This window comes from Choristoneura fumiferana, chromosome 15 (genome assembly GCF_025370935.1).
Source record: "Choristoneura fumiferana chromosome 15, NRCan_CFum_1, whole genome shotgun sequence".
Lineage (NCBI taxonomy): Eukaryota > Metazoa > Arthropoda > Insecta > Lepidoptera > Tortricidae > Choristoneura > Choristoneura fumiferana.
In genome coordinates, this window is record NC_133486.1 from 7,188,449 (window position 1) to 7,206,142 (window position 17,694).

Genomic DNA, 17,694 nt, shown 5'->3' on the forward strand with positions numbered 1-17,694 from the left:
AATACCATGACAGAGTGAAGCGAAATCCCACAAAGAGTAAGTAGCAAGCGTGAAATAAGGCCAGCGCGAATAAGGCCGGCTCGCATTAGGCCCGTGACGGCCGCGTGGCGCCATTGTTGCGATTTTGGCTTTAACCGACTGTGCCTAAAAGGGGGGTTGAGTTTATAATTTTCGATTGCGTTAGTTTTGTGAAGAAATGATGCGGATGTTAAAAAGGGATGTAGGATGAGGGTTAGTTTTTACTTTTAACCGACTGTGGTGTGTGTTCTAGTATTAGTGTGTTGTAACAAAACGAACGCATTGCTCTTATTTTTGTATAATTAAATTACGAACAGAACTTCAAAAGCTTTAAAATAACCAGCACTAACTTAAAAGTGTCTAAAAAACAAAATAAAATGACGCCATTTAATTAGTTCCGTATAATTAAACCTCTTAACTTATTCCTTAGCGCTACTTAAGTCTCGACTTCATTAGCGGAAAAAACTAAAAGTATACCATAAGAATAATCATTCCTGGACTCTATCACGTTATGAATAAGTTCACAAATGGTCAGTTCAGTTAAGAATATAAGATGTACGTCCCATAAATTACTATCGGCATATCTCACTAATGCAAGATAACATAATCCCTAGTCAGGGTTCTAAAAGACAAGAAAAACAAAACAACATCGCATAAAGGCACTTGCACTTTGTTATACGTACCTAATTCCTAATTCGGAGTTAGCCATCTAAAACACTAAAGTTCTAGTAGTATTGGTAGTGGCCTATATAAAAAAAAGTTAATGCAATTTGAATGAATTTTTATTATTTTCATTTTTAAAGTAACCAGATAAATGAGTTTTTAGCATGGTTTAAATTCAAGAGTGTAAAATGTACTTGGGAGCTTTAAGAATTTGTTTATTCAGTTAACAGCTCATAATTTGAATGGATGCCAAAAACCCCATTACTTGAATGACGTCAGCTTGGCAAGTTAACTTCCTAACCAAACCTTTTACTGCGTTACAGTAAACCGAACATAACCGAGGCAGTAAACTCTTTACGACAAAACGCTTCAGCGAATCGCTTGCACTGGAACTAGAAACAGTATTTGACACATACCAATTTAAAAATAAAAAGACGCTATTCGAAAATCGTTAAAATATGTGTAAAATACAACTGGCCGCATAGAAACACGTTCTAAAACTATTAAAAAAAAACACTTCGAAACCATTCCATATTCAAAAATCATAAACAGACCAATTGGCAGCATTGTCAAATTGCTCAAGACGGTTTCATACAACGTGCTTTAAACGACTGCCGTTCGCGAGGTGGTGTGCGGTTGCCGCTGTGTGGGTATCTTGCGGGTGTGTGTGTCACCCACCCTACGAACGGCCCCTAAGCCCCGCCTCTTTCGATGCTCACACGGCTGAGTTGGAATCAGATGGCTGGGCCAGTCGCAACCCAGCCGTGATATCGTGAACGGTTGGTAGCTTCCGAACGTATCTCACCCAATACTTTAGGGCATTCGGTGATTAGGCTTACGCGGTACACTGACCATTGGTTTGGTTGCGTTTAGAAACCAAATTTAAGAAGTCGGTAGATTCTGAGGACCTTGATTGGACTGTGATGTTTGTGTTTGTGTTGGACTGTTAGTGTTATCGGTTGGTGACTTAGGTAGGTGCTTGTTTTTAAGACTTAGGTTAAGTCTAAGTCTAGTCTAGACTAAGGTTTTGCTAATTTATAGTTAAAACAGAACGTTATTCGAAGGGGAACTGATGTCAAAGCAGATTATGTTTAGATGTTAAATTATTTGTAGGTTTTTGAGGTTATCTAAGATATTAAGAGGTTTTCAGTTAATTGTTTCAATTCACTTAAGTTCTGATATAACCTGAAGCTTTATACATATATGAATAATATAACTAAGGATTTAATATACACAAAATCATAAATTCAAAAGAAAATATTGAGAATATTCCAGCAAATACGTTTAAAATAGAAGCTCTACATGACTCTACCTACCTTTATTATTTGATTTTTAATAACTATAAATTTAACAGCAAAACAGGAAGTTTATATACACAATGTAACTTTTTTTTCGTTAAGAATATTTAGCCAAGTAGGTTTAGGTAGGTAAAGTGCCTACTTTAAGTACTTATGTGTTAAATTACCTCCATTTGTGTAAACACTTTTTTCTTGATTGATCTGAAATTTTTGTATCTTCTCGATAGAGAAAAAAACTACCTGTCCGAAATAATAAAAAACACCTCCCTCCGTAATTTGATATTTTGGTTTGACCCAAAACTTGGCGGTACAGAATGAAATATAATACTCATTGTTATAGATAATTTGTAAAAGTAAACATTTGGCGTTATTGTATTATGTGAAATCTGATAGTTTTTAAAAGTTATTTGAAGAGATTAAGTGACATTTTTATTGTAAACCATTTGCAGTTAAAATTATTTGAAAATAGGGAGACAAATTGTAAGTAGGAACACACATAAGTCATATTTTCGAAGTCAATAAAATACTTTTCAAAGTAGGTACATATAATATTTTATTTGTCGAAAAAAAAATGCGACCAAAGCTAAATAGCATCATTTCATTAATTCATGAAAAGTGTGCAAATTAATTTTAGTTCAATAATTTTGTGTATTTTTGTATTATTATTAAGACTTATTTTAATGTGTTAATTTGTATCCATTAGGTACTTATTGAACAAAATAAATTATTTAGGCTTAAATATATTGTAAAAAAATATCATAAAAGTAATTTAATCAAAAAAATATACATTAGTGGGTATCCACTTTTTCAATCTGCTAATTTTATACGCAACAGTGTAACGACGATTTAAAAAATGGCGGTTCAAAAGCAAACAAATGAAAAACGTCAATCGAAGATGTATCCATTCACTGACGTCTTTGATCCCACGCCGCCATTGTAAAAGCGAATATGTCCAAAATTCGTAATTTCGTTAAATAGAGATCTTCGAGAGCATTGTTGGGCGCAAATAATTTTTGCGGTAAGCGATACTTGGGGCACAATGGCAGGCGGCCGTTTGCTTTCGACAATAGACTCCTTTTATTTGTTAAATTTGAGTTGAGAAGTTTCATTTTAATAGAAAACTTGTATTAAGAAAAATATTAATACTACTAAAGTAAAATTTCCTTTTAGAAAAACTTATTTGAGTTTTCTATTACAGTCAACTTTAAATAAAATAAAAAACTATCAGATATTTCTTAAAATATCTTATAAATTAACAACCGAATCCGTCGCTATTCTTAAAGCTGCTTGAAATAAAAAAGTCACTTACAGAAGTCTCTACAAATAAACTTATTTGTAACTGACATCAAAGAAAGTCATAAAACTTGTAAAAATCAATAAATCGGCAAGTCAAGCGTGCCGACTGCCGACTGAACTATTCAGTTGACAAAACTATTATTTATTTCACTGTTCAAGTGTTGACACGCATTATAACAACTCAGAGGGGAATCGGCACATTTGACACTTTTTTTGTCATATTAATGACACAGTTTTTGACAAAGAGAGACATGACCATTGATATTTTTGCGCTCTCACATGCTGTCATTACACGGATATAAGTTGAAAGCCGTGAAACGTGTGTGACATTTTTAAGTACGTAATTGATATTTTTGGATTATTTTAACATTATTGAGTTACTGCAGTTGACGTGACATTTTGATTGCAATATAACTGGAATTTTATTTTTCCTTCAATAAAATGTTTTTTTACCCCGGTTTATAAATATCTAAAAAATTAATAGGAACAAAGTAAACACTGGAAGTTTTGCTCTTTTTCAAATCACTTTATGATTCGTTTGTATATCTTTTATACGCAAGCAATATCAGTCATGATGTAGTTTGTCTCGCCATTCGCAAAAAGGTAAATCTTAAACGATATTTGTCATTTACCTAATATCACAAAATTTGCCAAAAAGTGTAGAAAAAAATAACCTGAACTTTTGCTGCTAATTAACTAATGTTGAATTTTACTTACCGAGCATATTAGAAAAATATTTTTGTAAAAAACTTTTTACAAAAATATTTTTTACAGAATTAACATACATTTGTATTTTGCGGTTGCACATTGCGGTTTGACCGATTAGATTTTTCAACCCCAAAGTTAAGTTTGTCTTGTAGTACGACTTATTAATTAGAACTATGTTTGTTTAGTGCTTTCATAGTTTGTGAAATTAAGTAATGTTACGTTACTAGTTCCGGAACTCGAAAGGGGGAGTCCGACTAGCGCTTGGCCATTTTTGATCAAGTCTTCGAATCCATAATAATTATATAGGTACTTACTATAACACACACATTTAACACATTGGGCTAAGATTCTAAATTAGTTTATTGTTTGTTTGTATTCTATGTGCCTATCATGTATTGTTCCTGTTGGCAAATTAATCAATCTTCTTTTTCTTAATTAAACCTTACAAATTTATTCGAAGAATTGATATAAGTACTTACACGCATCTCTTGACGTAAAATTTTACCGATTCCAAACAAAAATATTAAAAAGTATATTAAAAGCCATCTTAGTTAAGGAAGTGATTTTATATACTTACGTCTAAATAATCTTCTTAAAAGTTGAAGAAAAGGCAGCCAAACGCACCGCCTCCTGTCTTCCCGACTCGATATGATACCGAAGTGTTATTAGCCAAAAAAAATAATCTCCTCCTCAAAATAACACTGGTCTCAATAGCCTGAACCCTTTCGAATTTAATAAGGATTAAGATATCCTTTTTTTCAGTAAAAAGCTTTCCATGTAAGCTTTTGACATTTTTTTTATTCGAGACGCCGGCAAAGTGTTTTAAATAGCCTGATGATTTAAGATACTTTAATTTTATTTAAATTGGAGGATACGTCTTTTTGCTATTGTATTGAGTGACATTTAATTCTGCTCGGTCAAGGACTGTTGCGTACTTGTCTTCTTAAATTTCGTGTTTTTAAATTTTAAATCTTTATTTTATTCTTATTTTTACCCGAATGCCCGAAGGAGGGTAATTTTTTCGCTGAATGCATATTTATAAGAGCAATTTTTTTAATCATATATTTTTTGTTTTTCTACTAACCTAATTTTTTTTATTTTTTTTAATAGATATAATTAAATATTAACAAAAAAGTACTAAATATTTTTCTAAACTAAATTTAACTTTAATTTGTACCTACCTACATTTTTTGACTTAGTTTATCTTTTATACAGAATTAAAATAATTTACTACTCCTTAATTTTTATTCGATTACTTTTTTTTTCAACACTCGATACCGTTAAAACTATTTTGAAATGAAAATAGAATGCTGGCTGGAAGTAAAGGTCTAAAGTACATATTTTTAAAAAGAAAAAATGGACTCGAATTCGTATGAATGGATCGAATTCCTTCGAGATCACGAGGTCAGAATAGACGTATAATTCAGTAGTAGCCGGTAGAAAGGCGATCTACACATCACTATCACAATAGTGGACGATGGATTTATCGTGCCGACATATCAGATAGTAACGTCAGCAGCTAGCGAAAAAATATAGTACAGTTTCTATTAAATGTCTGGATATCGCTAGAGAATCTGTTTTGACAGAGTAATAAAAACTTTTAATATTTAAAAAAAACTCGCTATTGTACCTTCACAATCACTATTTTGTTTTTGGTGTTCTGTCACTCGTTTGAAGGTTACCTGGCAGATACTTTTAGGGAATAAGTTTACCTTTCATACATCTTTTTTAAATAATTTATTGAATCAAGCGCTACTTTGCGGAGGTCCATATCAATGAACCGAAACACATTTCTTGCGTAAAAGTAGCCATCATAAGCATTGGGCGGACGACGGATGCAATTTACGTCAAAATCATGTCGAACAATATACGTAATATGGATATGACTAAAATAGGTATAAAAAATACAAACATTGGAACATAGAACCTCCTCCTTTTTTGAAGTCGGTTAAAAAGAGAACATAGTTGAAAAATAGTTGGATATTTTTATTGTTGTATTAAATAATCGTATTTTTTTCTATATTACATATTTTGCATTGTTCACTATCCACTTATGTAGAGTTTACATCTACATTATGTACGTAAGTATTTGTAAAGATAAATTATTATTATCCTCAAAATTTCTATACATTTTTAGAAGAAAAAAGAGCTTATATTGCATCCATGTTTTTAATAAGGTTGAGCAAAGTAATTCTGTACATCTTTTTTGTTTTGTAACCTGTTACTTTGAGTTTCAATGTACCTAGTAGAGTGGTTGATTCGATTTTTTTTTTGAAATCATGTGTCAGCTCTTAAAACCGATTGAATGCGTTTTTATTTTATTTGCTTTGTCAAAATCGGTTCAGTCGTTTTGAGATATTGAACTTTGAAGTGACAATGTCGGGGATTTTCCAACATTTTGTTAGTTAGGTTAGTTTGAAATACTTTTATTAAACTTTAGTTAGTCGAATTTGACCCACTTCTAATAGTCAGTTTGATTTGTGATTTGGAGTGCAGCCGTTTGAAAATCAATGCCAAAACTCTACCAAAACCCTGTCATCCAAGAGTGCAAACAGGAAAAAGTTTGTATTAAAAATATTTTTAACAAAAGCTTATTTAATATGCTATCGGTACCCGTCAAGTCTGAGTCTGAATCAATGGAACAAATCATCGGCTGACGAACTGACGCACAAACGATCGTGCACCGAGAGACGTAATTTATTTATCTTCTGACATTACCAGTAGCTTAATCATACATCCAGCCAGTACCTCAAAAAGTAAAACAAAAGTGACACTTAAAAGCAACAAAATTTGAGGAAAAATGATGTAAGTGATTATGCGTTCTTTTTCCATGTTTGTTACTAGCTATCATTTTTACGTAGGTTGCAGTAGTCAAAATGGCAAAAATGGAACCTTTGTAGTTCCGCCATGTCTGTATGTCGTCGGCTTAGCTCTGAGACTCTTAGTCAGCTCTTAGTACTAGAAAATTGTAATTTGGCCTAGATGAACAATCACTCTGACGCATGACGAAGTTAAAAGTCAAACAGAAACCTATCACAGCTTTACGAGGTTTAGAAGTTAACGAATAATGGTCTATCAAAGTTTAATATGAAATAGAACTTTGTACTGCGCATGGCCCGACACGCGCTTTGTCGGTTTTCCCCTGTAGAATACGGAACCCTAAAAACAATTTACACTTTATCACATTCAAATTTTAACTGAAATAATGAAAGTAAATATCAAAGCGACGACACTCAAAAATTCAAAGAACGTTATAAAATGTTTGTAGAGTCGTAATATTAATTATGTGGGTAGGACATAAAAGCTCGGTGCTTTTTAAAATGTGAATAGGAAGCGAGCTTTGAAGCCACAACTTAGGTGGAGAGCTCTCCTCTAAATGGGTATGTTTCGTATGTAACGCACGCCTGTGCGTTTATGTGAATTGTACAGTTGCCCTCATACTGTATGATTCGGGAGACGTGAGCACGGGGGCTACTACGAAATTAGAAAATCGAAGTTTGTATCGTGACGTCCCTCTCACTCTCGTATTAAATAAATATTAGCGTCTGCGGGACGGCAAGATAGGAATGTTCGAATTTTGTACTTCGTAGTAGGGCCAGGACCAACCCTACACCCTCAGCAATTGATAATGTATCCTTCACAATCATAATATTTAAGTAAAAGTCCCACAGCTTTAATTGCAGATTTGCCATGTACTTTGCGAATAATATAAAACTTTTTGTTTTCAACATTTAAAAAAACGTTAATCTCACTAATACAGGTACGATATTAGTAGACTTAACTAACTGAATCCGGCTGAGTTCTTCCTGCTCATATCTCCCGAATAAACCTGTATGTATTGGAGATGTTTAATTGTTCAACAATATCTGAACACGTACTTAGTTTACGCGATGGACAAAATGGTTAAGTATTTTTAAACACTTCAAGAGCTCCAACTATACTAGACCCTTTTTTGTGAGATTGTTTATAACCATTATTAGACTTTACCAGTCTAGTACTACAGGCTTCAGGCTTACATGCTCATTAATTTCTATCGGATAGGTATCAGATTTTATCTTCTCAATACATAGATTGATTAAAAAATTCGAGTAAAAAATACGTGAATCAAAGTTTGATATTTCTGTCCGGTCATTTTGTATCAATATCCCAGTGTAAAATAACTGAAATAAGTATTACAATAATATATTGTTCTTAAAACATCAAATTGTAAATGTTTTATGGCCTTTTATTTTCGTAAAATATTGATATGTTTAATGTTTCATTAAAAAATATTTTTTATTCGGGGCAGTTAGTTAAAAAAGCAAACAATTTAATTACAAACTCAAATCAAACATAACATATTTTTCCCAAGCCCGCAAAAACCAATACCGAGCCAAAAAGCCATAACTAGGTTTCAGAAAAAAAAAATGTCAAAGACAAACAAAAAACTAACGCCATTATGGAATCAATCCCGCTAAAGACAGCGCATTAGCGGCACCTGCTCGCAAGTAACGTTGTAGAATCAAAGCGGGTCTAATGAGGTGTGCGCCGCGAGCGCACCAGACATCCGAGCTATGGTAATGTGCTTTCAGACGGCTGTAGGTTTCTTAGTAGACTGAAATGTTCTAGTGAATGTGTGAAAGTTTGTTCTTTTAAAGGAAAACCTTAACGGTTAATATTGGAAAAACTGGTTTATAGCTTTTAAATAAAATAAGACTTAAATGCAATTTTTATTACGAACGAGTTGAATTTTTAATACAAGCTTTTTATTCACTTTTGTTATGATATTTTCATCTGGGGGCACGGTAGTGCCCCCGCCAAGTCGAGCGCGAAGCAAACACTGCCGTACCATCCTTTACTGGAACCATTTCGCCGCATTTTCAGGTCCCTATTTGAGAACCTCTGGATAAGACCAGAACGCAGAAATTTTTGTCATCCAGTAAGCTATAACCACATACTTAAAATCCAAAATTTCAAGTCTGTAGGTCATTTAGTTCCGAAGTTAAGCGAAAGCAAAGTTTCGCATTTATGACACTCACTCATTCACTCATGATCATCAAAATAGAACTAGTACTTCCCATAAACTCAGAGAGCTGAAATTTGGTATAGGTAATTTGGTACAGGTTTAATGGCCACATAAAGGGAAAACTATAAAAACTAGGATAATCGAAGATCAGGAGTACATGGTGACCCTGATTAGAAAACACAAGAGTTCAACCAAACTATTAGAGATCGACATACCGCCTTTACAAATTTTCTACAAAAAGAAGTGAAATCCCACCAAAAACATTCTGTAAAAAACTAGCCAAGTCTCGATGGAGCTGCTTGTTTATCTCTAAAAAGTAATGAAATCTAGACAAAGTCGTGCCAAGTCTAAGGTTCCTTACTGCGATTTCTTTATATTGTCCGCGTATTGAGTCTCAACATTTACTGGATAAGACTTAAGACTCAACATTCTTTAATAATCGTATAAGTATTCATTTATCCATTACCAACTCCATACTCTATCTATAATGTCTCTTAATAAAACAAAAAGCTAACAAGAACCAAAAGCCGGAATCTCCACTTACCACCTTTTACCGCCGTATCTACAACATTATCTCTAACTCAGAATTTTAAAGTCCCGACTTAGCGGGTTTTGCTCGGCACTTTCCTTTGACGACATCGGACGCCCACTTACATAGCGTTCTTTTTCTGCATTACTTATCGTTTAAATTCTGTTTCTGACGTTAAATTTAGTTACACGATGTCTGGATTAGTTAAATAGTTAGGTTAGTCTAGAATTTAAAGTTGCTAGAATGGTATTTTAAGTAGGTTCAAAAAAGAAGGGGTTCTTAACTCAGTTGTATTTTTTGTTTGTGAACTTGGTACTCCTCCGTTTATGGACCGATTTGAAAAAAACATTTTTGGTTAGTAAAGAAAACGGTGGAGGGTGGGGGGGGTCTGTACTTCCCATTTAATGGTTTAAATGAAGGTTAAATTAGAGGCGGCTGCCCAGCAGTAGAAAATGTTTTTTTTCTAAATAGTTATTTATTTGGCTACAGCATTTTGCATTAAGCGACAAATGCACGTCAAATAATCATGATTACTGTCAGTTGAAAATTTTAAAACCGGTTAAGAGCGAGTCGGACTCGCGTACCGAGACTACCGTACAACTTTGTAGGTATATATGAATGAATATCCAGTATGAGCATTAAAATAAATAAATAAATATCACGGGACAATTCACACCAATTGACCTAGTCCCAAAGTAAGCTTGTCAAAGCTTAAGCATTGCCCATCGCCTAAGCACAATGTACAGTCAAAAGCATAAATATATATATGTTAGGTACCAAGACGTCAAAAATATCTATACACCTTTATGCCATATATATTTCTGCATTCGGCCCTATGTGGGATAATTTTAGTTGATTACTGAGACAGATAGATAGACCGACATATAAAAGCTAAGATTTTTAGACTTTTTTCCTACTACTACTAGTAACATGCCATGGGATATTTTTAATTCTCTGCGTTTTATTAGATACCTGACTATCAAAAGGATCTAGATACACATACAAACATTTTCCTCATTCGCACGCATCATAAACGCCAGCTAACTCACAACATACAAACTATAGCCGACTAATTACACTAATTAGAAACAAGTTTTTGTCCGCAACCCGATATGTGTGGTACATAAAAGGCCCGCCGATCGCGCGCCGCGATAACAGTTTCGTTTGAGTGATGAATCTGTTCGCTGTGGGCTGTGAGAGAAAGTTGGAAGGATTTTTTTAATGGCATAGTTGTGGGTAGGTCGTCGGTTCAAGTTTTTGCGACGACGCTTAGTAAACATTTACGATTAGAAAATCGGAAATGTTTACGAGGTTTTTTTTAAATTAGTCACAATAAAAGGGAAAAAGGTACAGTAGCGTGGTGCAGTAACAAATCGATTCTCTCTGGGTTGACTTGTTACCCGACTGCCCAAAGGAGGGTTATGGTTTCGAGCATATGTAGAAAGAAACACAGTACAGCAAAATTACACAAATAAACCATAAAAAAATACAGAAAAACACACATGACATTAGTTGCTACATACATAATATAGGTACACAAAATTTTGTGTGTATGTATGTAATTTATTGAATCAAGCGTTACTTTGCGGAGGTCCATATCAATGAACTAAAAGAATCTTTGCTCACCCGCGACCTTATGATAGCTAAGTTTATGCAAAATATGCGTGTTCATGCAGTTCCTCCACCTCCACACTGTAAGAACACACACAGACTCAAATCCAACATCTGGTAGCACGGTGGTAGCATCTGGTGTACGGTTGTGTTGCTCTGAAGATGAGCTCTGGTTGAGATCGAAACGCGTCAGTGTAGTGTGGTGGTGGTGATAGATGGGTTTGTGTGATTTGTGTGTGTTCTTACAGTGGAAGGTGGAGGAACTGCATGAACACGCATATTTTGCATAAACTTAGCTATCATAATCATAAGGTCGTAGGTGAGCAAAGAAATTATTTTAGTTCATTGTATGTATGTTGTATGTCTATTTCTTTGGTCCTCTCTGCAGCATGAATGGCTTGACGGATTTAAACATATGATGTATCATTAAATGAGCATTTTTACTTTAAATGGCGCAAAAAAATTGTTTTTATCAGTATTAGGTAATTTTGGATTCTCCTTACTCAGAATCAAGGAAACTATTGATTTAGACGAAGAAATTATATACTTATATACATACAAGATACGCGCGTAAAACAATACCACTCCTTGCAGTCGGGTAAAAAAGTGTCCATAAGTATTTTTTTTTCAATTTTGTGACTTATTTCTCATATAGTTTACCTATATACGTTATATAGTATGTTAACGAAATGGACACTTTTTTTTTTTATGGAAAATTGGGGACATTTTTTTTTCTTCGTCAAAATAATAGTGCTCGTGATTCTGAGTAAGGAGAACCCAGAATTACCTAATTCTGAAACAATTTTTTTTTTTATTCGACTGGATGGCACGAACAAGCAAGCAACGAGCAAGCGGGTCTCCTGATGGTAAGACATCACCCCCGCTTATAAACATCTGCAACACCAGGGGTATTGCAGACGCGTTGCTAACCTAGAGGCCTAAGATGGGATACCTCACGTGCCAGTAATTTCACCGGCTGTCTTACTCTCCACGCCGAAACATAACAGTGCAAGCACTACTGCTTCACGGCAGGATTAGCGAGCAAGTTGCGCCATTTTAAAGTAAAAATGCCCAATTTCGTCATATCAACTGCCGTAGTGACCATAGGGTATAAAATAGGTATATTAATGATGATAAGTCAGTTTTCATGTAGCAGTCGAAGTGCAGATTATTATTGCCTCTGCTACAACCTAAAACATAAACAAAATAATTATAGTCCTATTCCCCAGCTGTTTTAAAGTAGGTAGGTATCAAATCATTGCCGCCATGCGATCACGGCTCAAAGCTTAATCGATGAAATGTATAAAAACCAAACATAGGTGTAAATAAAACGTCACTCTACCCCAGGGACCTTGTTCCGTACATACAAAACTAACAGGTACTCAATTCGTATTTGATCTTTTCAAGTCCCAATATCGAGTGACTTTGATATTTCCCCCCCGTACAATAGAGGTCCCTTAAATTGAAGATTTGAGTCTAGTCAAAGTGAGTGGCACTAGAGTGCAAAAAGTTAGGACACAATTATCGGGTTTTTGCTTTAATTGGATTTTGTGTTGATAAAAAAAGGTTTGCCGCCACTGAACGCTTGTTGGAGTTTGAAGCAAAATGGCCACATAGTATAATAACCTACAGTAGGTAAGATAAATGAAAAACATCGTTACAATTAGTTACTAGTTTTTGAATTAACTGGCGACACTACCGCGTAGTTTTTAACTACACGTGTATATTAAGATAAACAAGTCATCAATAAAAGGAAATGTATCCCGTTCCCTAAGCAATTAGAGCAAACATTCAGGCACTTACTTTTTTCCTCATTAAGTACTTACACATTCTAAGAATATTTTCAAACGTTTAATAACACGCAAATAAAAACACAATTTATTTATAAAATCATGTTTATAAAACATTATATTTGTACGTAAATATCTTACATCCATTTCTTCTGTTACAATATTCGTTAAAGGATCCTTGATTTCGTAGTCGACGCGTGTTTGTAAATAATAGAAGTATCGTTTTCACCTACTTAATCACTTCAGACAGACCGACCTCATAATTTCATTAGTTATAAAACAGCCGCGTCATACATGGTAGCGGGTACGCATGACCCGACTGCTCGTCAAACAAAAACTCAAACAAATCGGCCGACAGATCGCCCGACCACTACCGTTCGGACTCTGGGTGGTATTGCCCCGGCGGCTATCATACCATCTAAGTTCATTACATCGATTACAATCAACTCACGAGAAAACTATCTCTGATATGCAACAATAGATGGCGCTCTCTAACGATTCAGCACCATCATTCAGCAATTAGTATCCACACTGCTCTAACTTACGTAACGCCGCTTCGCTTGAGTAAGACGGAAGCATGTCGGGATCCTCTTCAAAGGAGTGATTGTGATTGATGATCCGATTGTTTAATACCGCATTAAGGTCATTTCTTGAATCGTCTGTTTCTTTTGCAGGTCGTAGGTGAAGCGCGGAAGTGAAAAAGATTTACAAGCCACACGTTCAATGACCGATTCACGTTATTTTACAAAACGAGAGTTTTGCTAAAAAGTGTCAACCCTATCACATATTTTGCATACGATTACCTAATAAGCGTGCAGCATTTGCTTAAAAGTACCTCTAAGATACTAGGCTTGTTCGAAAATTTGTCGTCAAAGAATCAGTCATTGCGCTGGTAGTAGATCGTGGGTCTTTGTGGGGGCCCGGGGGGCAGTGCGGGGTGGCTCTCCACGGGGGGTTGGGGCGGCCGGCGCCGGCACACGCTGCCACCACGCTGGTCGGCGGGCTGGTGCCGCCGCGGGAACCCACCACGGCGGCGGAAGCTTTCTGGAAAATGCCACATAAAGGTTGGTATTACTATTACAAAGCGACAATCATCATCATCCCAGCCTATATACGTCCCACTATTGCGCACAGGCCTCCTCTCAGAATGAGAGGGCTTGGGCCGTAGTTCCCACGCGGGCCCAATGCGAACTAGGAACTTCACACACACCATTGAAATTGCTTCGTATGATTGTGCAGGTTTCCTCACGATGTTTTCCTTCACCGTGAAGCTCGTGGTAAATTTCAAATGTAATTTTGAAAAACTCGGAGGTGCGAGCTGGGGCTTGAACCCACGATCCTCTGCTTGAGAGGCCATAGGTCGTTTAAAAATTGTTTCTCTATTCAATAACAGGTATTGTGTAGTTTTAATTTATAAAACATATACAAAATAGTCAAATACCGTATTCGTAAAAATATTGTCGTTCTAACTTTTTTTTTTTTTTCAAAACGGTTAGGTTACAGGCTAGGACAAACCCTTAACCCGATCGTCTTTGTTTGAGGCTCAAACTGTAGCTGACTAAATTGTCCAGAGGCATTTTTCTCAAATTTTTGATATCATTTTTCGTTTCCAAAATATCGAGCATCAAAATAAAAAAAAACGGTTTTTTTTCACTATTTCGGCCATTACTTTTTTCGTTTTTAATAATTCTTTTTGCGCCTTACAGCGTAGCTTAAATACGCGTCTTTTGAGCTTTTTTTGAATAGCTTAATTTCACAACTCCGAGATATAAGAGGATCGCACTTTTTCGTGAAATCGGAGCCTAAACTGAAGCGCACGAAAAGACATTTCCAATGTCAAAAAAATACCTATGCGATATTTATTCTTGAGATTGGGTGAGATTTGGCGAGATTCGGCAAAATCTCGCTCATCCCCCTCCCACTCCTTAGGACACATGTAATTTAGATGTAGATGCTCCGTAATGAAATGAATGAGTAGGTAACGTTGTAAGTTAAATTTATAACATGTCTACTTATATGTGTCTTGCTATCTCGACAGAAGTTTGAGCCTATACTTATGCCTAATTAAATACCTGCTAAACAGTTCACAAAGACATTAAGTCAAGTCTACCCGAGTTTAGTTTGAGTTGTTGCGTTGCATCGATTGCCATGGCGACAGCTCGCCTGTTCTTAGTTTATAAAGAGCTACCATTAGTTTCGTGTTTAAAAATTCATTAAAACATGATATTACCGATGTGACTTTGGTAGTCTTGAATTGCTATAAAATCGGTACCGTCCATGTCAGGTGAATGTTTGACATACCTAGAGATGAAACTAAATCCCAAGCAAATATGTATGCGTTCATTTTCGAATGACTTACTTTTTAAAGTGGCCTCACAATTTGAAGATATCCTTATTCACGGTACAGTGAAAAAACTGAATCGCTAACCTTTGTGCTACTGACATCATATTGACATTCCATAGATACGTACATCTGCCAAAGAAATCATAGTAAAATTGATCATGAAAAGTTCTTAGGTCGTACGCGATTCAGTTGCCTCTACTGTGCCTAACATTAATCTTGATAATCTAACGAGCCAACTTCAAAGCGAGTTCCAATCGAGTTTCCGTCGTAGCCGCAGCCAAATCTAAGTTCTAAGACAGTCTGCGAGTTCGTCCGTAAACTTGTAGTTGTAACTTGCTGTCGGCAACTATTGTGTTGTAAACAACTGAGTTGGCCAAATTAGTCATGCTGCTGGCTGTGGGTAGTTGCTTCCGCCCGGACTGTACAATGCAATTGTCAAGATTTGATTCTCAAGTTGTTGTATAATCCTGTGCGTGATTAGTATAGAAAAACTAGCGGCGACTCCGTCCGCGAAGATTTATGAAAAATAGTTTACGTCCTATTCTCAGATCTACCAAATAAACACAAACAATTCATAAAAATCTGTTTCGGAGGAGTTTATTTAAAAACGCTGTGACACGAGATTTTTATATATTTGAAGATGTAAAAAGTTTTCTCTGGTTTGGCGTGACCAAATTCTGAAAGTAAAATAGTCCATGATGTACTTGTAACTCTAACTTGTGCTCTTAACTCTAATTTGCATAAGAAACTTAATAATAATGGCCGTTTAAAACTTCAACTGTAAATAAAAAAATACCGCTAAAAATGCTTTCTAAAATTCTGAGCAAACTTTAAGTTTCAACTTTTTTCAACTATAACTTACAGATAGAGTGGCAAGTGGCAAGTAGCAAGTTAAGTCAAGTCGTTAGTGACTGACCTTTTGAGGCGCTTGTTAACATTTGCATAAAGTTCCCGACGACTCTACCGCTATAATCCTAGGTTTTCCAAGTTTTTGGTATTTAAGAAGAAGTTTTGAGGACATTTTTGATGCAATGAAACTTGTCCTTTTATATTAGCGTGGTTTATTATAAAAATATTTAAAGTATTCGCCAAGTATTAAAAAATCTACTGTACGTTTATGATTAAATAGTGTTACCGTTGAAAAAGAAGCAAAAATACCCACCAACATAATTATTTTTTATTATACTATTAGAATTTACAAAACAACATACTAAAAAATATGTATTTTGAAAAAATTGTTTCCTTAACCAAATTAAACAAAACTAAACTAGTACCGTGAGGAATCATATGGTAGGTACTATTTTTAGTTTTCGTTGTCTCTGAAAAAAAAAATTGTTAATTTATTTCCTAATCTGTTGATAGTGTCTTCGCTGCTCTAACGTAATTTTTATTAATTTCATAAACCACAATTTTCACAAAACACGTCCATTCACAGGAAAAAAAAAACAAAGAAAAACACTTAAATTATCTCAAAACCGACGACTTGGCTCGGTTACACGCGCCTTCGCCAGCCAAACCGAGCGTACAGCGATTGTGTCACATTAGGCGCCAGACAGAGACAAATAGACCGGAAAAACGGTTGTAAGAACGAGATAAACAGCAATTGCACTGTCACCGCTTCGGGAGAATTTTAATGATTAAGCGGACCTACTATTATTTTGTCTACTGTCTTGGGGGCAGTGGTTGGCAACCCGATTTAACACTTTAGCGAGCATAAAAAAAAAAATAAATCAATAATACCGTTGAATAATAAGTAGGATACCAAAAAAAAAAAAAACAGTCAGGATACGGATAAATTTCTTCTTTTAAGTCGCTTCACTCTTGAAGAGTGGCAGTCGTCGATATAGGTAACAAAAACAAAACTGCATGACGACGTTCTTTGGAAAATTGTGTGGTGGTTTCCTCGCCTTCCACAACGCAGAGCTGGAGTCCAAGAGTTCGTAGTTTGCAAATAGAAAGCACTGCTGTCCCGGTCCACTTTCACATCAAGTCCCTGTCCTCTATTTTTAACCCCCGACGCAAAAAGAGGGATGTGATAAGTTTGACCACTATGTGTGTTTGTTTGTTTGTCTGTGGCACCGTAGCTCTTAAACGGGTGGACCGATTTAAATGCAGTTTTTTTATTTGAAATGAAGTTTTCTAGCGATGGTTCTTAGACATATTTCATCAAAATCAAAAATACTGTTACTTATAATATTGACAATAAGTAATACGTGTTAAAAAATGTTGGAGGAGCGGAGCGTTCTAACACAGGCTTTTTAGCCTAAAGGGACGCCCCAGGTACTGTAAATCTACTTACTTATAAATATGAAATAAAGATATTTTGATTTGATTTTGATTTTTTGAAAATCAATTTAGCCGTTTTTGAGATATTGAACTTTGAAGTGACAAAGTCGGGAGGTTTTCAACTTTTTGTTGGTTAGGTTATTACA

At 35.3% G+C, this 17,694-nt stretch overlaps 1 protein-coding gene across 7 annotated transcripts in view; it reads left to right on the plus strand.

Annotated features, from left to right (window-relative positions):
• Positions 1-1,432: 1,432 nt before the first annotated feature.
• The window catches only part of toy (paired box 6 protein twin of eyeless), a 79,589-nt gene continuing 63,327 nt past the window's right edge, over positions 1,433-17,694 (plus strand). For all 7 annotated transcript variants that reach the window (XM_074098561.1, XM_074098564.1, XM_074098562.1 and 4 more), the window contains exons 1-2: positions 1,433-1,652; positions 13,593-13,982. In XM_074098561.1, coding sequence (XP_073954662.1) covers positions 13,970-13,982 — 13 coding nt within the window. In that variant the 5' untranslated portion in view covers positions 1,433-1,652; positions 13,593-13,969. The remainder of the gene's footprint in view (positions 1,653-13,592; positions 13,983-17,694) is intronic.